The sequence below is a fragment of a genome, unplaced genomic scaffold, assembly GCF_019419815.1.
Source record: "Pyrus x bretschneideri cultivar Hongxiangsu unplaced genomic scaffold, Pyrus_bretschneideri_v1 Contig2, whole genome shotgun sequence".
NCBI lineage: Eukaryota > Viridiplantae > Streptophyta > Magnoliopsida > Rosales > Rosaceae > Pyrus > Pyrus x bretschneideri.
Window position 1 is genome coordinate 10,379,927 of NW_025999501.1, and position 21,285 is coordinate 10,401,211.

The 21,285-nt window shown below is 36.1% G+C and overlaps 2 protein-coding genes across 3 annotated transcripts; both read right to left on the bottom strand.

Moving 5' to 3' along the window:
• Positions 1-7,596: 7,596 nt before the first annotated feature.
• LOC125476835 lies at positions 7,597-8,283 on the bottom strand. Its single transcript, XM_048583397.1, has one exon. It carries the CDS (start codon positions 8,281-8,283, stop codon positions 7,597-7,599), a length of 687 nt encoding a protein of 228 aa, XP_048439354.1.
• A 5,610-nt stretch (positions 8,284-13,893) lies between these two features.
• LOC103961179 (transcription factor SCREAM2) lies at positions 13,894-15,610 on the bottom strand. Of its 2 annotated transcripts, none has more exons than XM_009373708.3 (4): positions 15,357-15,610; positions 15,085-15,210; positions 14,801-14,968; positions 13,894-14,218 (listed from the first exon to the last, which is right to left on the bottom strand). In XM_009373708.3, the coding sequence occupies exons 1-4, from the start codon at positions 15,432-15,434 to the stop codon at positions 14,129-14,131; spliced, it is 462 nt and encodes a 153-aa protein (XP_009371983.1). In that variant the 5' UTR covers positions 15,435-15,610; the 3' UTR covers positions 13,894-14,128. The 2 variants fall into 2 exon arrangements, with proteins under 2 accessions (XP_009371983.1, XP_009371982.1); XM_009373707.3 differs by having other exon boundaries at positions 14,801-14,971; positions 15,357-15,594.
• Positions 15,611-21,285: the final 5,675 nt, after the last annotated feature.

Below are 21,285 nucleotides of genomic sequence, written 5' to 3' on the forward strand. Positions count from 1 at the left end.
ATTCTCAATTCGTCTATATTGACTTGGGATGATAATAGAGAGAGCATCTACTTAACCATATTTTGAGACCACATCACAATATAACTGTTAATAGTTGGACTACTTCCTTAAATCATTAAAGAAGGAACTCAATCAAATCAATTGCCTCAAACAATTTAATTAGCCCACAACTCCAAGCATTTATTATCCTCTCTTGTAAATACTATATATTTATTTTAGTGTTTTTATCACAAATGGTCCCTAAAGTTGTCCCAAGCGCCGAAATTGAAAATGGATCAATGTAATCTTAGAAAATAGGTGTCACAAATTAATGTGATCCTTCTATCACAATTTTGTCAAAAATTCTATTATATGTTGATGTGGCACATAAATGAGATCCACGAGGTTTATGAGTTTTTATCACAAATGGCACTATCGTATGTAAAAAAAAACTATGATGTAATATTCATTTTCATTATACTATTGACACTTATTCATAATGAGAACCATATTTGTAGCTAGTTAGTTAGGATTAATGCTAATAGCATTTAATTATATTGTTGATTAAGCAAAATCATGTCGGCCCCCAACAAAAATCTTATGCTGTGTAGTGGATTTTGTATACGTGTGGCTTGGCTCGTTTTATTTTTTTTTTTTAATTTTTATTCAAAGGTTTAGGAGGGAGCCATGGCCAGGGCATTATATGTACACCAAAGTCAATTATTTACAGACAAAAGCAGTAGCACATTGGCTTTCTGAATAAGGCCAAAGACATATAAACCACATATTCCATCTTCTGGTTAACTTGCACTTTAGACATCTAGAAAATCTTAGTCCTTTGGATTTTTGTGATCAATTCCACTAGCTATAATCACTGCCAGAAATTATTATTCGACCGACAATATTTTTTCGGACGAACAACATTTCGTCAGGCAAATATTCTTTATCTCACGGAATTTAAATGTTTATCAGGTAAAAACGGTCAATGTTTTCGTCACACAAAGTGAACTTCGTTGGGTAACGTTTTTGTGCCAAGAAAAACACTTGGCGTGTAATATGGCATTCTTTGCACAACAAACTATTAGGGTTTCGTCGTGCAAAAGTGTATTTTAGGGTTTAGGGTTTATATTTCGTGTGGCAAACTACGACATTTCGTCGAGTAAAGGTGAGGGACATTATTGGCAATATTTAATTCTTTCGATGATTTTCATAGTTTGCAAAACTAATTTCAACAATCCAATCAACAAACTTGTTTGTCTATACTCCAAGATCGCATACACCAAAAGTCACACAAAAAAAACTAAGGGATTACGTAGTGGGATGGAATCCTTAGAAGGTTACAAACAAAAAATCACAATTTAACAGTTAGTTGAGCCCTGGTTTTGATGATTTTTTAAACTACACTCCTCAACCCTTGAAGAATACACTAGTGAATATCACAAAATCTTACGTTCTACTTAATGGAAGTATGGGATAAGCTCTACGAGTTTGTTGAATCAATTGTTTTAACTGGATACGCATTCTACGAAACTAGTTTCAACAATCAACCATCAAACTTGTTTGTATATATACTCCGATATCGCATACGCCAAAAATCATCAAAAACAAACTTTAGGAGATTAAGTAATGGGACAAAATTCTTTGACGTTTACAAACATATCACCATGATTTAACAGCTATAAGACCTTTGATTTTGATCTTTTCTTTTAAGGACGGTAATTGAGAATTTGAGAGTAAAACCACATAGTGAATTGACCTGGTCATCAAATTCGATGATTTTTAACAGGCGAATGCTTTTATTTCATCGGCAAACATTTAAGCGACTAATTTTACCTAAAAAAATTTTGTTGAGCAAAATTGGAGATGACGAAGCAGTATTTGGTCCGACAAAATGTTTTCGTATGGAAATGTTTTGTGTTTTTTTTTCTTTTTTTTTTTTTTTTTGGGTAGTGAACATTGTTGTTTTGTGAAAATAATATAGTGGTATATGAGTTTTTATAGCTAAGGCAACAGGAGATATTTTGAAATTGTGTTTTAATTAAAATTATGAATGATTTAGCTTAATTTGATATTAATATAATGTAGATTTTGCCTTGACTATTTTTTGGGAGCATTTTTGCTCACCACTATTTTGGTGTATGCTCGCCATACACCTAATCATTTGTTATGTACATGATGTGTTCTTTCGCTTAACCTTGGTTAATTTTTTACAAAATTGGGAAAGTAACATTTAATGTAAAAGTTAATTAACTATAATTATAGTTGAAAGGATACGTGACAAATAATTAGGTATATGATGAGCATATACTATAATTATGATGGTGAGCAAAAATGTTCTCATACTTTTTGGTGCGTGCATGCTAATTTTGTAAGACATAAAAATATCAAAATATTGAATTTCAGTGTCTTGTTGAGTATTTTCCCTTCCCAAAAGAAAAGAACATTTCATGTTGCATTACAACTTGTTATTTGGTTTTCGATTGTTTCACATATGTATGAAATGTATCAAAACTATTCCTCCATGACCTAATTAATTAACACTTCCTCTATAGACTCTTTGTGTAAAGAAAAAAGGCATGCAGGCAACAAGCTTTTGCTGCCCTAGCTTCACCACTCATCACCTACCCTATTACGACACTAATTTGAAGAGTTATCTGAATCTCTTTAATTAATTAGTTTTCAAATGTCCCATGCATAGTTTAATCACCTCTTCCAGGTCCAGTCAAGTCGCATGCATGTTTCGTTTTCTCACGGTATTATTTTGCTTTTTTTTGTTTTTTTAATTTCTTGTTTCTTTTCCTAGAAAGAGTATGTGCTTAGCCTTAGCTTTTTTTAGTGCGCCCATTTGACATTTGCTCAATTTTGATACCAAATAAGCGAGGAAAGAATAAACACGAGCGTGCGTCCATTCGTCGTTTTGAAAGATCCGCACCTTGGACGACCCCACACGCTAATCGCTTTCTATTTAGAATTTGAACACCATGCATGCAAATTATTAATTATACATGTCCCAATAATTAAGCACTCGATTTTGATTAAGCGTAAAGTTCCAATTTTTTTACATTTTTCAACCATCAAAGATTTTCTCTAAGATCCAGGATTATGTTGCATGTATGCATGGTAATTGAGATCATATACGTGTTAAGCTTGCCTAACCATAATTGTTAATTATAATATAATTTTGGTAATTAAGATCCCATAGAATTTTTGAAAGTTGGAGTATACAAACGCAGCAACGTTTGATGTCTGAATTTCTGATGTAAAAACTAGAGGTCTCGGGTTCGAAATCTGCTGCTGGTGTGAAAGTCAGACTTATGACCAGAATGAGACTGAAATGCCTCTGTGAGTCTTCCTGACCCCCGAAAGTTATGGATAACCGTAACTTGTCATCAGTTGTCCCCCTTTAAAATATATATATATATATAAAATAAAAAATAAAAATAAAAAACCTAGATACTATGGTATATTGTTTTACTACTTTGGCTGGTTGACTTGCTTTTCAAGTCTTGCTAGGCGCTAGCTTTCTGTCGGTTCATGAGCACATGTGTTGGAAAATAATCATAATTTGTTGTCAAGTCGAAAGGTGATTAGGGTCTGGTAAGGAGTAGGATTATCTTCCCTTTTTTTTTCCTTTCTTTTTCTTCTTTCTTATTTGAACAGTCACGGTTAAGTCATATCAATATCTTATATTAATTTTTAAAGAAAGAGAAAGAATAGAGAATGTGAGAGGAGGGGATAGAAGGGGATGGAAGGGGATGGAAAAAAGAGGGGAGAGAATCCTAGTCCGTCCGGTAATGACAATGGTTTGCAAATCAAATCTTATTTATCATGTAGCAATCATGCTTAAAACATAATTAAAGATTTTCACAAAGTCGGTAAAGAATAATCAAGGTTTTAATAAGAATAACTATTGGAATTAATTACTACGAAATCAACCATTCTGCAGAAATGAAATTATGCAAAAATCTAGAAGAACAAGAAAGAAGGAAACATACAAAAATGAAGATAAGATAGAGAGAAAGAGAGAGCGGAAAAATCAAGAGAAAACTAAACTTATGTTATTATCTTAATCGTCGCGGTGAATTAAAAGGGGTTGTGGCAATGCCTGGTCCAAGTCTTGTCTGTTGTGGCGATCGAATTATATGCGTTGAAGTTGGGGTTAGAGTTGGCGATTGATGCAAACCACAATCGCCAACCTGCTTCCCCTTGTTGTAGAATCTGATTCGCAAGTGGTTGTCCAGTTGATTTTACAGGAAGAGGAGTGTTTGACGGGGACAGGAAATATGTGGAGGAGGTGCTGCAAATTATACATGGTTGTCATTAATTTGTGTTAACCTTTGTTTATTTTTTTATGGTTTTGGATCGGTTTCTTAGGGATAGAATAGCAGAGAATTGAGAGGATATTGGAGTGTGTTTTTCAATTTCAAAGGTTGTGCAGAAAATGCAGCAGCCTTACTTCATTAAGTAGAAAAAAAGATGTAAGGGTATGGTACATTTCCATTACCCATACTTGTGTAAAAGAGTTGGTGATTAGATAATATTAAACACTAAAATTACCTTACTACTCCAGATTAAATCTTAGCCCTTCATTGGGATTTAAGTGATCTAATCTGCAGTGTACATTTGTCACTCACACAATTAAACAAAAAACTAGCCGTTGGAGGCCAACCCTTCATTTCTTCTTCTTCCTTCTTCGACGCAGACAACACCCTTCGCTCAGGAGCACTTTGCTGCCTTCGACCCCTCGACTCCAGGAGCTAGTTAGCTTCCAACACTCCCTTCTAAACTGCTTCTAGGAGTCATTCCGAGCAAACCCCTCAAGTAATTGAATCTCTCCTTAAGTAATGCTTTTGTGAATATGTCTGCGATCTGATCTTCTATGCTGCAATAGATTAGTTTGATTGTATTGTCCTACAATGCTTCTCTGATGAAATAATACCTTCTCTTGATGTGCTTTGTTCTTTGATGAAAAACTAGGTTTTTGGTCATGGCTGCAGAGGTGTTGTCACACAAGAGTGGTGTGGCATTAACCTGTAATTCGCCAAAATCTTTGAGTATAAACCTTAGCCAAATAGCTTGAGCCGTTGCTTCTGATGCACTCACGTATTCCGCTTCGGCTGTGGATAGTGCAACACTTTGTTGTTTCACAGAGGCCCACGAAAACACCCCTGAACCAAAGGTGAAAGTGTAGCCCGATGTGCTTCTACTATCATCTTCACTGCCACCCCAGTCACTGTCACAAAATCCAATTAGGATAGTTGACTTCCCCATTTCATACTTGATTCGATAATCTAGTGTTCCTTGCACATATCTCAACACTCTCTTATCTGTGCCCAGATGTATCTTGCTAGGATTCTGCATAAACCTAGAAAGTAGGCTTGCTAAGAACATTAGATCTAGCCTTGTTGCAGTTAAGTACAATAGATTGCCAACAATGCTCTTATAAAGATTAGCATCTGCAGATTCACTTCCATCATCATTCTTAAGTTTCTCATTTGCAATTAAAGGTGTAGAGACCGGTTTGCAACCCTTCAAACCAAACTTTTCAAGCAAGGTTTCAGCATATTTCCTTTGATGAATGAAAATGCTGTTTGCCTCTTGAATTACCCCGATGCCAAGAAAATGATGCAAGAGGCCTAGATTAGTCATTTCATACCTCTTCATCATTTCTTCTTTAAACTCTTCAATCATTGTAGCATCATTTCCAGTGTAGACAACATCATCCACATAGATTGAGACAATGAGTGTCTTGTTGTTACTTTCTGTCTTGGTGTAGAGTGTAGCTTCACTAGGACTTTTCTGAAACCCTTTTTAAGTGAAATATGAATCAATCTCATTGTACCAAGCTCTTGGAGCTTGCTTCAGGCCATATAGTGCCTTCCTTAGCTTGTACACTTTCTCTAGAAATGCTTCACTTGTGAACCCTTACGGTTGTTCCACAAACACACCCTCCTCTAGCACTCCATTTAGAAATGCAGATTTGACATCCAATTGATGTAACTTCCAACCATTCTTGGCTGCTAGGGCTATCAAAGTCCTTATGGTGTCTAACCTTGCTATTGGAGTAAAGGTTTCATTGAAGTCTACACCTAGTTTCTGTGAGTAACCTTTGGCCACCAACCTGGCCTTGTTCTTTTGCACAAAACCATCTAAGTTGAGTTTCGTTTTGTACACCCATTTCACTCCAATCACAGGCTTGTCACTTGGTCGATTTACAAGTTCCTAAGTGTCATTCTTCTCTATCATTTCAAGCTTTTCCTTCATTGCTTTCTTCCAAGCTTTGTCTTTCTCAGCTTCTTCATATGTTTCTGGTTCTACTACACAGTAATTACATGTAGCATAAATCTCATCTAGGTTTCTTAATCTCACTGGAGTTGAACTTGGAGTAGTTATCTGTGATTGACTTGATTGTGGACTCATACTAGCTTGCTGTGTAGTCCCTTGTATGTCACCATTATCTATGACTTTTTCTGGAACTAAGGTCTCCATAGGCTCCCTTATTTGCCTTTCATTGAGATTAAGTTGTAGGGAGACACTGTCCTTCTCTTCTACTCTTGTTTCCCAGTTCCATGTTGAGTCTTCATCAAAGATAACATCCCTTGATAGGATTATCTTCTGAGTTGATAAATTGTAAACTCCGTACCCTTTCTCACTGGTTCCATAGCCTACAAAAACACCCTTGGTACTTGATTTCTCCAACTTGTGCCTTAGTTGGTGAGGGATGAGAGTGTAACACACTGAGCCAAACACTCTCAGGTGCTTCACAGAGGGCTTCCTTCCGCTGAACACTTCAAATAGTGTCTTCTTATCCAGTGCTTTAGTAGGACACCTATTCAATAGGCACATTGAGGTGTTCACAGCTTCACCCCAAAATGTATAAGGCATGTTTTTCTCATGCATCATAGACATAGCCATTTCGACTATAGTCCTATTCTTCCTTTCTGCAATCCCATTCTATTGTGGTGAATATGCCACAGTGAGTTGCTTCTCCAACCCCACATCTTCACAGAATGCATTAAACTCATGTAAGGTGTACTCACCTCCCCTATCACTTCTTAGTCTTTTGATTTGGTATCCACTTTGTAATTCCACCATTGCCTTGAACTTCTTAAATATTATGAATACCTTTGACTTGAACTTCTTGGTGTTGATAACCAGAGTTCCTCTTCTAGTGGCTTTGACAATGTTTCCATTTCCCATTTTCACTTTTCCAATGAAATTTGTGTCAATGTTAATGAGTAATGACTCATGTGCAGTCTTGTGGTTGCTGGAACCACTGTCAATGTACCACACTTCATTGTTTTTCTTCATTTTTGCACTGAAGGCACATAACACATTTGCTTCTTCCTTCACTTAATTTGTGCAGTTTACTTGCTGCACATTCTTTGATCTGCAGTCCTTCATAATGTGCCCAAACCTGTTGCATTTGTGGCACCTAGGCTTGTCTTTGAACCAACACTCTCCAAGATGAAATTTATCACAATGTTTGCATTGTTGTTTGGTTCTTGGACCTACATTAATGTTGCTGGCTTGGTTAGGTCTAGAGTTGTGATACCCTTTTCCTTCCCATTTCTTGTTCTTGCCCTTCCACTGTGGTTTCTGGTTGCTTGCACTGGCTTAACTACTAGATCCAACATTGAGTGATTGAAAAGCTTTCTCAAGTGCAAAATTAGCATGCCTCTCGAGTCTTTGGTCAAAAGCTCTTAAGGATGCCATCACATCTTGCACACTGAGAGTTTCAGTGTCTTTGGTTTCTTCAATAACACTTACTATTGAATCATAGGGTTTAATCAAACTAATCAACAGTTTCTGGACAATTCTTTCATTAGGCAGTTCCTCACCATATGTTTTCATCTTGTTTACAACATCAAACAGCCTAGTGAAGTAGTCTTTTAACAACTCATTTTCCCTCATTCTTGTATACTCGAAATCTCTTCTAGGGGACTGAAGTTTTACCTTTCTGACTTTAGTGTCTCCTCTGTACTCTTGTTGTAAACCTTCCCAATCTCCCTTAGCAGTCTCTTCATTTGCTATCCTCAGGAAAATGGTGTCTGAGACAGCACCTTGAATGATTCCAAGTGCTCTAGCATCCTCCATCCAATTCTGTTTCAGTGTTTTGAGTTGTGTTTCTGTGAGATCTTTCTCTAGAGCATCGATCTCCATCTCAGGTAGTTCATACCCGTGTTTAACCATATCCCATAGATCATAGGATTTGAAAATGGTTGTCATTCTTATTCTCCAAAAATCATAATTCTCCCTATCAAAGACTGGAGCTTTTAGCTCACTGCTATTGCTGGATCCCATCATTATTAGAATTGTTTGTTGGTTGTTGTTGTTGAGGGAACTTCGTTGGTGCTCCCAAAAATCTTAACTTGCACAAATTACGCCCAGAAGGTTTTTCAAATCAGAAACTAAGCTCTGATACCATGTTAACCTTTGTTTATTTTTTTATGGTTTTGGATCAGTTTCTTGGGGATAGAATAGCATAGAATTGAGAGGATATTGGAGTGTGTTTTTCAATTTCAAAGGTTGTGTAGAAAATGCAACAGCCTTACTTCATTAAGTAGAAAAAAAGATGTAAAGGTATGGTACATTTCCATCACCCATACTTGTGTAAAAGAGTTGGTGATTAGACAATATTAAACACTAAAATTACCTTACTACTCCAGATTAAATCCTAGCCCTTCATTGGGATTTAAGTGATCTAATCTGGAGTGTACATTTGTCGTTCACACAATTAAACAAAAAACTAGCCGTTGGAGGCCAACCTTTCATTTCTTCTTCTTCCTTCTTCGACGCAGACAACACCCTTTGCTGATGAGCACTTTCCTGCCTTAAACCCCTCGACTCCAGGAGCTGGTTAGCTTCCAACAATTTGGTGTTGCATTCAATTCCAATGGGTGTTAATGGAGTTGCTCATCAGGTTTACTGTTCGCAAGCAAGGGCTATCATTTAGATGGATGTAGGGCCACTGCGGCTAATGGATTGTATCAATATTGAAATCGTAGTAGTTTGAGGTTTGATTCTTGGTTTATGTTGGCATGCCCGGCCTTTTTTTCATTTCTCGGAGTTTTTTCTATGTGGTTTTATCTGGGGAGGTTTTTCCAGAGGTCTTTTCTTTGGGCATGGCCGGTCATCTTCATGTATTTTATTTGGAATGAAATATATCTTTTCCCTTAAAGAAAACAAACTATAGCTGACTTGGAAGCCTTGACACCTCATTACTGACTTATAAGTCAACATAAGTCAATATTCCCCCTCAATCTCAACTAGGTTAACCTAGCTTGAGATTGAAACAATGTCTTACAAATGTAGGACTATGGAGTCTTTTTGTCAACACATCAGCAATTTGATCATCAGTAAATAGATATTTAATATGAAGATCTCCTTGGCGAACCCTTTCTCTCACAAAGTGGTAATCAATATCAAGATGCTTAATTCCTGAATGGTACACCGAATTGGCACTTAGTGCAATAGCTGACATTTAATCATAGTAAATGATGGGAGGACTTGGAAAAAAAAAAAAAAAAAAAAAAACTCCAAATTTTTCAAAATTAATCTCACCTAAGCAACATTTATTGTAATATGTGCTAATGCTTTATACTCTACCTATGTTGAGCTTCTAGAAATAGAATTTTGTTTCTTGGATTGCCATGATATGGGATTGCTGCCAAAGTATACCACATAACAAATTATTGACCTTCTGGTATTCAAGTTTACAGCCTAATCCATTTGGAAGAATCATCGTCAACTGTAGAACGTTGCTTTCATTTTTTCCACGGTCTGCCTTGTTGGAGCCCTTCTCATCGAATTCTTTCTTAAAGTGTCCATGCTTCTTAGTAGAATTTGGTACCTTTGTTGCCAGCTTCTCGTTCTTCCAAAGTGCGTCACATTCTGCTAAGTCAAAAGTCTCAACTAAGGTTTGCTTAGGGGTCATGGTAATATCTATGCGAAGTAGATGATCTACTGGCAATCCTCACTTGAAAGTTTTCCACACAACTATGTCTTCGCAACTGACAATCTTGGCTTAAGTATTCCTTCGTGCAAATGAAGGTATGTTCCTTGAAACTTTTGATAGAACGTGGTTTCAAAGTGTGGAACTAATCCTGTGTTACTCCCTACAAAGTCACGGCTAAGACTTTGCACATCATGGCTTCGTCCTACTTGTGAAATGTCAAAACACTCCGATAGTGCTTCAGGTGACGACCAGGGTCTAAATCTCTCTTGAATAATGGAGAGAATCTTTGGGAAGGTCGTGCCTGCTTGATCTCGTATATGAATGGTGAAACATTCATGGTGTATGCCTGCTTGCGAGCATGCCCTTCAAGTTTTCTTTTGGCTTGAAGTCTCTAAGTCATTCATCGAGTAACCATCGTATTTTTTCTAATTAGATAGGTTGTCTTCCTGCATGTTGCTTCGCTGCTTTATGATTCCAGGAGTGGTCTGCGCTCTACTTCCTGCAAATGATAGACTGAAGAATTGGTGGAACCTGTTTCAGACACACAATCATGATGTTGCTCTCATCTTCCTAGATGGTGTGCTAATCTGATTCTTAGGGCACGCCCCTAGAATTACTCATCAAAATCTACGGTCTCCTTCATTGTCCACTGGATAGTGTCCAAGCTCATGCCTCTACTTCTGATAATGGGAACTATGTCGTTTGCAACTTCTTTTCCTAGCCTTCTGCATAATGGTGATGCATGCTTAAATTCCCTTTTGATTTGGCAGGCCAAGATCAAGATCTCTATCAAGATTATGATGAGTAAGAAGTTAAGTGTGCATCCTCACATGATAATTGAGGTCTGCAACCTGGAAAGAAAGAGCAATCGTATGGGTAGATCTTCAAAGGTTTGCTCTGGCGAGGGTTTACTAGCAAATGTATGATGCAATGCGGGTAGGGCCGCTAGAGGCTGCATTGATATGCCAAAAAAACATAAGGGAGCTAGGGCTTCTTAATCAATGGGCTTAGTTCGCAGGGTCTATTCAACTAAGATTGTCTGCGCAGGCTAGTACGGATCTGTCAGAATCAGCCAAGCCGGTGGTTGAGGCTTGGTAAGAACCTGCTTAACTGACAATGGTTGTTTGGCAGAGAGTGGACGAACCTGCTGGGGCTGTGCCAACGACGGCTGTTGTTGTGGCTCAGTAACTATAATGACGGCACGCGATAGTGGCACAGCAGTAGTTGCGAAAGCAACCATGGTGGCGATTTAGAGACTCAACAAAGTTGCAACAATCTTGTTCCACAGCTAAAGTGGCTCTAATCCTCGAATAAAAGGTGCAGGGGTCGTGATCAACGAAAACTCTAGATTCACATTCTGAGGCGTCAAAGTGACAATCCCAGATTGCAAGGAGTGGCTGTTTTTGTTTTTGCTCATTGATTTGACAAAATTCCACCTACAAGGGAATACACATCGTTAGCCTAATTGACAAACAAAAAGAAAAATGGAGAAGGGTGTCTGCCAGAGCCCTCGATCCTTAAGTCAGAAAAGTAATAAAGAGAAAAATAAAACTTAAGAGTGTTCTGAGTAATACGTGGCGATTAATTTTTCTCTTATTGTCTTGCTTATTTATAGGGAAGAAACCTTAACAAGCAGCTACGAAAGGAAGCTGTAAAGCATACTTGGCAATTCTTGATGATGAGGCCAATCTCCGCAGTTCTACCAGCTAGTAATCTTGAAGGTCCATGTTGGTAAGAGCGCAAGTGTATCAGACATCCAAGGGGAGACTCTAGAAAGTCGTTGCCCTACCACAATTGGACTGGTATGGGCCGATGGAAAGATGTATTATGCGGCCCGAAAAGCCATAATATGTGTCATGGGAGACCCAAAGAACCCATGACCCGCACTAGGCAGCCTAGAGAGCCCATGACTCGCATCATGGGCAGCATGGAGAGCCCATGGTCCGTTAGTGGCATAAAAGCTAAATTACCTTAAGGCAGACAACGTCTTATTCCCTTAGGGTAATTTTGTGGTCTACTCACGACGTCGAAGGCAACATTGTCATATTGAGTATATAGTCCACATGTCCTTCTCTTATTAGATGTGATTATTTTGTGTCTCCACAATGAAGATACTTTATTTACAAGGTGTTAGATATGTGCATTCCCTTAATGAGAGGAATGCATATTTTATTCAGAAGGGATTCGCCTGTTGAAAAGGAATTTTCATTGACAGAAAACAGACAATACACCAAAAAATAAAAACTACTGAAAGAGAGAGCCATGATTGAGGAATTGATCGATCTCAATAGACTTAGAGCGATGTGAGTAGGGGAGGGACGGATGGGGGGGAGAGAGAGAGAGAGAACTGAGTAATTAATCAAACTCAATAGCAGAAATCTGGAGAGAGAAAGTGGCAACTGTGAGAGAAGGAAAGAGCGAGAGGCAAAGAGAAACGACATCAAGAGAGAATAGAGATATGATAGTTAAGGCGTATAATTTTAATTTCTATCCTGGCGTATTCAATATTCGACAAGAAAATAAAAAACTTCCACGGCAAAAACATCGACGGAAAAGCATAAATATTTGCCGTCTAAAGTTATACCCGCGAGTTGACAATTTGAGGAGAAAAATATATTTGTGCCGGCCAATCACTTACTGGCTAAGGTTGTGATTTCGTCAACATAGTTTTTGCACCTTTAACTTCAGTTTCACTGTATTTCTCAAAGGACAAACGCAGAATTTTGCCGGGATAAATGTCCATTCCTGGCAAATTCTAAATTTGCCGGCATAATTTTGCCGAGAAAGCCACTTTTTTTTCTAGTGTTTAAAGGCATGCACATTATGATCAACTATATAGACTGCATCCAAAGTGAATTAGTAAACAAATTTACAGAATCTAACAACTACTCTCATATTCCCTTTGAGATGTTCCCCCACGTACAAGGCCAGTCTTCCAAATTTACAATCATTACGCCCTAACATTTTATTAGTTTTCCCATATTGTTAATTAATTAGTATCTAAATCCTCCAAACTTTTAAACCTATTATTCTCACCTGCATGACATTGCTGCATCGATCCACCCACAAATTTATCATATGGGCAGAAGGACAAACATGCCTTACAACAACTATGAAAGACATGAAAACAAAACACCCCATCGTAATTGAATATACATAGACACACAGTCATCTTCCGTTAAGGGACAACGTTTGGTGCCTATTCTATAACTTTTTCTCAACGATCCGAATCATTTATATTTGATTTATCATTAATAGATCATCTTTGAAAAAATTAAATAAATCCAAAATCTGACATCTAATTGTAATGAAGAAAATACACGAATAAAGTTTTTCCAAAAAACGCTAATAATGGCTACCATTTAATCTAACGGTCGTATAAATACGAATTTCTATAACATAATATTGGTAATAACGATTTTTAAGAGAAGACCTAAAAAATAGACCTTTGATCGCTAAATATATATGTGTGTGTTTCTGTGTGTAAATTATATGTGCAATGTAGCAAATTGTCTTTGATTCGTTCCACTCATTGAAAACAACTTGAGCTACCAACAATTGATCCATTACCCACTTGCCATACACATGTGGGAAAATTTTGGCAGCTAGAATCATCTTTCTTATTGGATTTTTCTACGATCATATATGTACCTAGAAAAATTCTATCCAGAATCTATATGCTTCAGCTTGAATTTGGACCTTTTCAAATTGTTTTTTTCCTTTTGTATTGCATGATATTTTTTCTGATATAAATAACATACTACTTTAAGGGTGGAGAATTTTACACTCAAGGAGAGGGTGGATTGAATTAGGCCGCATAATGGGCTAGTCACTAATTAGGTGTCGAACTGAACACATATGTAAAATATTCTTGCCATCTATAATGTGAGTTGAACTTAAGACTTCTCACTTACAAATAAAAAAATACCACTAAACTTACTAGATTTTTTCTGTAGTGCATGATGAATGATTTAATAAGTTTCACAAATGATATTTTGTTTTTACAAAGGCCTACTTGAGCGCATTGATTATCCGACATTATCTAATATAATTAAGCTAACATTTGTAACTAGATGATTACTTGAACAGTTCATTGGCCCCAGCGGAAGAGGGGAACATAGCTAGGGGATAGGACAAAGAAACAAAGGGGTAGAAAGTGCAGCAAAAGATACAATACGTATGAAATATAGGTCAGTAATCTTGCTCACTACTTGTGCTCCAAGTTTGAATAGCTTGCAAGACTGCTTGTTCCACCGCCTGAGCATCTATGCTATCAGCCCCCTGTTCAGTGCAATGGAAATGCAACATAAGTAAAAAGAATTTGTATAAATTCTAGATGATCTCAAGCAATATACATACCTCGAGTGCCCTCGTTTCGACAAAGTTAAAAAACTGAGTTCTAACTCGCTGATTGAATTTTAAACCATGCAAATACAAAATTTGATGTCATGCCACAATAATTGCGTTAGAGCTAGCGTAGTCGCAATAAGGAATACAGAAGGTGTGGTTAAGACCATGTTTGTACAACTCACACGCGTGATGTTAATTTGTACAATAATATACGTAAAAAGTTAGAGTGCATGACCCATATATACATATATGTATGCTGGCATAATATACACACTAAAAAAATAAAAAATAATAAAGGGCCCAAAGTGAAGGGTTAAGTACAATGGGGCTAAAGTGAACGAGACTAAGGGTTTTTCTATAGTACATTGGTGTATGCACCACTTTTTGGATAGCTAGGTTATGACGGTTGAAATTCAGCCATGCAAATCCTGTCGTCCACTACACCGATACATCTCATACATTATTGCATTGTAAAATTTTTGAGAAATTAAATTTGATAATATAAGTTCTTACTTCTCCAACAGCTTCTAGTTGGAAAGTGTCTGAACAAGAAACCCTAGCATCCAGCACATCGAGGCCCAGTTCCTCAAAGGCTTCGAGAATGGAGACCAGCAAACCCGGGCATTTCTTTTCCGACAACACATGAATTTGGAAACCCTTTTCCAGGGTTTGAACTGTTACCTGCTGGAAATTATAACAGGAAGGACAATTAATCAAATGAACAAGAACTATGTTATGATAAGGTGTCCCAAAGAAAATAAAACAATCTTCAGTAGTTTATTTGAGCAAATATGCACCGCGGGTAATGGATTTCGGGCAATCGAATTCTGGGAAGTTCCAACGCCTTGGCTCAGCATGTCCACTTTGCACTTCAACTCATTGATATATTTGGATGCATCAACAATAATTGAAGTTTTGTTCAGCTGCCAAATCACAGAAATCAGCAACAAATTATGAAAATTTGGACGAAAGATATTGGAATACTTTATATCACTAATAAAATTTGGATATACATATATAGTAACTAATTCTGGCTAAAGTAAGTCATAGCTTATTTTAAGTTAATTACATCACTGGAATTGGTGGCAGCACGAAGTTGCAGCAATTTCTGATACAGAGCTGCTTTCTTTCGTTCCTTAGAACTCATGCTTCTTCACCCCTGCAGTCTCTCTTGATCTTATGATGGATTTGAGGGCTTTTAAAGAGAACAGGGATGTTGCATACTCCGGCCTCAATATTCCCTAGATTTTTCTCCAGTATATTGACGTAATTAACCTTTCTAGTTAACAATTCAATTATTTTGACATATAACAGGGCACATATTTTGTTTTTACAAGCAAAAACCGGGCATTTTTGGTTGGCAGCGCATGTACTGTTGGTGATCATATTTTAGGCAACAGTATCAAGTAGTTACAAATCATGCATGCGTTGTGTGTGATGGGGGGTAAAACAAAATCATGTGATAGAGATAGGAGTGGGGAGAGAATATATAATGATATATATGTTGGACAGGATTATTGTAGTGTCTATGTTGGTCGTATGAGGAAAATAAGAGTCATATTTATGCATGAGCTGTAATTAGCATTTTGAAAAGAGGGTAATTAAACGCAAACACGGGCCTATAGGTAGAAGATGGTAACCTAGTAGAAAGCGTGAGGAGGAAGATTTCGATTCAGTCCATGTTAGAGAGACCACTTATTTGGATTAAAATTTATTATAAACAAATTGACGTGTTTGTTAGATTAGATTATTACGTGTTGATTAACGTGCTTATTTTTTATTGGTGACACATCACACGATTTGCAAATTTGGTCTAAAAACTTAGTCTATCTAACATTACTCTTTGAAAAAAAAATTATCAAAAACTCATTTCTTGTAAAAAATTACATACACATGTATATCTTTTTCATTTTTTATTATCGAATAATTCTCTTCTATGAGATTTGAAGACTACCTCCAACAAAGGTGGATTCTAAAGCTAATTAAATGGCCACTACACCAAATGGCTTACAGTATACACTACAGTAATATAACTTTAGCTTTGTAAGAGTGTTAATATGGATTTGAATCCTCTGTTTGAATGCTAGGGTCTCCTTGAATTTTCTTCTCCATATGCCACCTCATTTAAATAACATCTGATGGTTAGAAAACTAGTATCTTTAATGATCATCAGTTCTTTCTCAAATCAATTTCTTCTAACCTAGGGCTTAGTCTAGTGGAAAGTCAGTTAAGGCTTGAAACTTCAAACCAAGTTCGAACTCCTAGGGATATTTTTATTGGGGCCACCGGCACTGCCTCAACAATACCGTTTCTCATTTGCAATGGGGCTTCATAGGGAATAATAGCTTTTCCCGAGCAACTGTAAGCTGTGGACTTGGGGATAGATCTACCATAAATTAGTCTGAATGAACCAGTAATCCAGTGGTAGCAGCAATGGTGGCATTTCATTATCAAACGACATTGATTTTGATTTTTGATCCAACGATGTTATCTACAGTAAAGGGGTAGAGGAGTGGGCTAAGCCTCACAATGAGCTAGCAATAATGTGGTTCAAATTCATCTTTGGCGAGAATCGAACCTAAGATCTCTCACTTACAAGTGAAAGGGAATACCACTAGAGCGTAGTACTAAGTGACTCAAATGACAGTGATTTAAACTAAAGAAAATGGAGTGATGAGGGCAAGTGAGAGCTAAGGACAAAGGGACGACGGCAATCGAGAGAGAATAAGTACGTACGTGCGGGAGAGAGAAGTGAAGAGAGTGAGTCCCGTGAGTGAAGAGTTTTGGAAGGATTGACAGCTAAACAACATTTGACGCGTCCTTTGCACCTTTTGGATGCCTCACTCACTCTCGTCCTCCCTCCTCATCTCTCTTCTGATCACGCGTAGATTCTCTTCCGATGTATTACTTAACGAATTAGTAACTTTTTCATTTTGAATATTTTTGTTTTTTTTTTAATACTCTCCTTATATCCAGATCGTTTAATTTTTATGCCACTTTCTAAGATCAACTCTGTCAATGACCAACCAATTCTAAAATTTCTTAATCATCTAATAGTAATTCAATAAATAGACAAACCTTGTTATTAACTTAAACACTAAAAGGAGAACCGAGAAAGTAGAACGAGAATGATCGACTGAAAATGTTGATAACTTTCTCATTTGAATATTTTTTTTACGACTCTTTAAATCCGAACTGTCTAATTTCTATCTTCTAAAGATCAACTCTGTCAAAAACCAACCAAAATTCAAATATCTTAATCATCTAAAATTAATTCAATAAATAGACGAACCTTGTTATAAACTTAAGCAATAAATTTTTGACATTGTTAATCAAACAGTTAAACAATTTTGAATTTGGTTTTGTTTTATTTTTTTTATTTTATTTTTTTTGTAGATTTGATATTTGAAGTGTGAACTAGAAAGTAGACGGTTCTAATCATCGTGCAACATTGCGAGATGAAAACGAGAACCAAGAAAGTAGAAGGAAAAAGTCCGACTGAAAAAGTTTGATAGTATCTCCCCTTACTTATTCACCTTAAGTATAGAATATTACTGTCTGAAAATCTCTTTTGCACTTGCCCTGCGCTTGTGGTTTTTTTAAAAAGATTCAATCATTAAAGAATCAAGCTGCAGTACTACAGTTAACAATTTCGACGACTTGAATGTTCTAAATGTTTTTCAAGAACATGCAAATCACAACTAACAGTTTGCTGCATGTAGTACTACTCTTCCCTTCAACTGAACATTAATTAAGGAACAATAAAGCATGAAAACCTATTACTAAGGTATGAAAATTAAACAAAAATTCTCAAAGTTTGATAATCATATATAGCTAGTTAATAAAAGCGATTGAATATTTTGTTACTGGGATAAAAATGGATTTGGATATTTCAAATATATTGCTTCAGAATTGTCTTGCACACAAACAAACAAGCAAGTACCCCTATTCACATGTGTGCCTCTTTAATCATCACAACACAACAATGTACAAAGAACACACAGCAGCTCCGACCTTGTCTCTTTGCCTACTTTCAGTTTCTGTGTTTCTTAGGACGGCCTTTAAGGATCTATCATGCTCTGTAGTCATTATATATACGTGTGTGTGTGTGTGTGTGTCTATATATATATATATATATGCATTTTTTTCTTAAATTGTATCCTATAAGTACAAGATATGGAGCTCAGACGATCGGACTGTGAGATCCCATTTTGGGCGAGATAGCTGGTTGGCACCAATGGACCGATTGTCTCACATTCGGAAAAAATTCAAATATAAATTTGATTTTGTGAGCTATTATTAGGAATAATCCATTTTTTTTAATTATCCTTTTGTTAAGTTTGTGATAAAACTGAAAATTTTAACGAATGCAATATCCTAAACTATAAGATTAACAGGAAAACTGACATTTGAAACCTTGAACTATTATTTCAGTTGATATCGATCCCCGAATTATATTTTTGGTAAATTAACATTCTGAACTATTTGAAATTAACTAATCAACCCCTCACCGTTAGATTTGATGAAATTTCATCCACTCTGCTGTCAGATACTGGTACGACTTAACCCTCAAGAGTGAATCACATGTTGGTTACGTGCTACTATTTAACGGTAGAGTGGAAGAAATTTCATTGAATCTGACAGTGAAGGGTTAATTGACTAATTTCAAATAGTTCAAGGGGTCAATTTCAACTGAAGTAATAGTTTAGTGGGTCAAACGAGAGTTTAATCTTAGATTAATACTTAGAATTAAATTCTTTCGATTCCTATATCACAATTTCATTTATTTATTTATTTTATATACCTACATCATACATTGTTCTAAAAATTCTCACCTAAGCGCTAGGTTGCTGGCCATCGACCCGATTAATCTCTAAGCGTTTGAAAATTAAGAAATGGTGCTTAAACCTGCGTAGTTGCCTAGATCCACTTAGGTCGCGACTCTCATTTAGACAGAAAATAGATAAATTTCATTTTGCATTTTATTTTTCAATAAATTGTAGGAGACTCTTTGAATAATTAGTTGAACACTAAATCTAAAAAACAAACTTGGAATTTTGAACTTGGATCTAACTGCTTTACATATATTTTGATCTAGAGTTCATTATTTAGTATATATACAGTATTATCTCAATCAAACATATCAGTGTATAGTATAGTATAATTACTCTGTAAACACAATATACGTGCTACGCACTAATTTTAGTCAAAAACATATATAAATCCTTGTTGCGGATCCAACGAGATGGTCCCATCATATATTGCATCAATACATTATGCAAAAGAACTTTGTTTCAAGGATAATCAGCATGCAGCACATGCTCTACTACCTTGACTTATGTAATGACATGCTATTTGTTGTTTTCTACACAGAAACTCCAATCTAAACTGGTACAAACTAGATAAAGTGACACATAATTGGACATCATTATTGGTCTTGGAAATTCAACAGCGGTCTTCAATCTCGTTTCAATTTTCCCAACAATCATGCATGTAATTACAAAGTTGTCAGCCAATTTGTGTGTGTGTGTATCTAGTCAAACTTGATATTCCGAAGTTACAAAAAATATATTTATAAAGACCTAATAAAATACTCTACCCTAACATAAAAATGAATCAAATTGCTAACTTGCAAACCTTTTCAACAATCTATGGCCAACATAAGTTGTATTAGTGAACTTATTTTTCAGCCACATGTACTGGTGCTGCATGGGTTTGTTAAACAGCAGAATTGATTGTTTCAAACCACATATTTAAATGCAAGAAGGATGGAACTGTGAAATGATTAGCGGCAGCATATTTACAATATTATTACAACAAAGCTAACAGGATCGATGTATATCTCTCGCGGTCTGTGTGTGTGCACGCCAGCAGATTGTGAGGTGCATTTTAACTGTGAACTAATTTTAAGTTTTACATGAACCGTTGGGAAGAGTACATTTTAAGAAGCATGATTGGATGTCCAATCAGACAATACGGATATTAATACAAATAATGCAAAATTTGGAAATGTATCTCGTGACAAACCCTATTTCTTTCTGGATATAATTTTCTTGCAAATTGAGATTTCAATACCTTGGAAAATTAGTCACTTAATACTACAGTATAGTGGTATTTCTCTTCACTTGTAAGTGAAAGAGGTTTTAGGTACGATTCTCACTAAAGACGAATTTGAACTACATTATTGTTAGCTTATTGTGAGGCTAAACTCACATACTCTTCTTAGTTTAGATAATATTGTTTATTCAATAAAAAAAGGTAAAAAAATAAAAAATAAAAACCTTAGAAAATTAACGGAAGAAAAAACATAGCTAGCTAGCTCAATAAGTGATCAAATAGATTTTCGAGTTCGTAAACTAAATTATGTCTGCATACTACCGATCATAATGGGATCTTAAAATGGCAAAAAAATTAAAAAAAATAAAAACAACGAAGTATTCATGCAGTTTCAGAGATCATATCATATAAACATGTACATGTAAAGCATTAGAAAATAATTAAGAACTATATATATCTAAAGGTCTAGGGATCAAAATTTTATCTTGTAAATTTTATTAATCCAGTCATGCAAAACTTTCACAAAACCAAATCATTATTAAGGCTATATATCATAAGATCACAAGAAGAATTTATTGTAGGACAAAGTATGGCAACGGAAATTAGATAATTTAGCAGTTGCGAAAACACAGAAAGTTTAAATTAAACAATAATGAAGGATAACTAGGATCACTCCAGGGCATCACACCCGTTGTTGGCATCTCACCAAGAACTTTGGCAGCTTTCCAGAATCATCCCATCGCAGGATTAAAATTCCATTCTCTTAAAAACAACGCTTTTCTATTTATTAACTCTTCACCATTTGTTAATATGAATTACAAGCTTAAACCTAATGAATTATAAAACCTTAAACCTATTGAACGCACAGAAAAGCAAACTTATTACAGGAAAGAAATCCTTATTCAAAATAGAATAGAAAACTAAATCTAACCCTCATAATC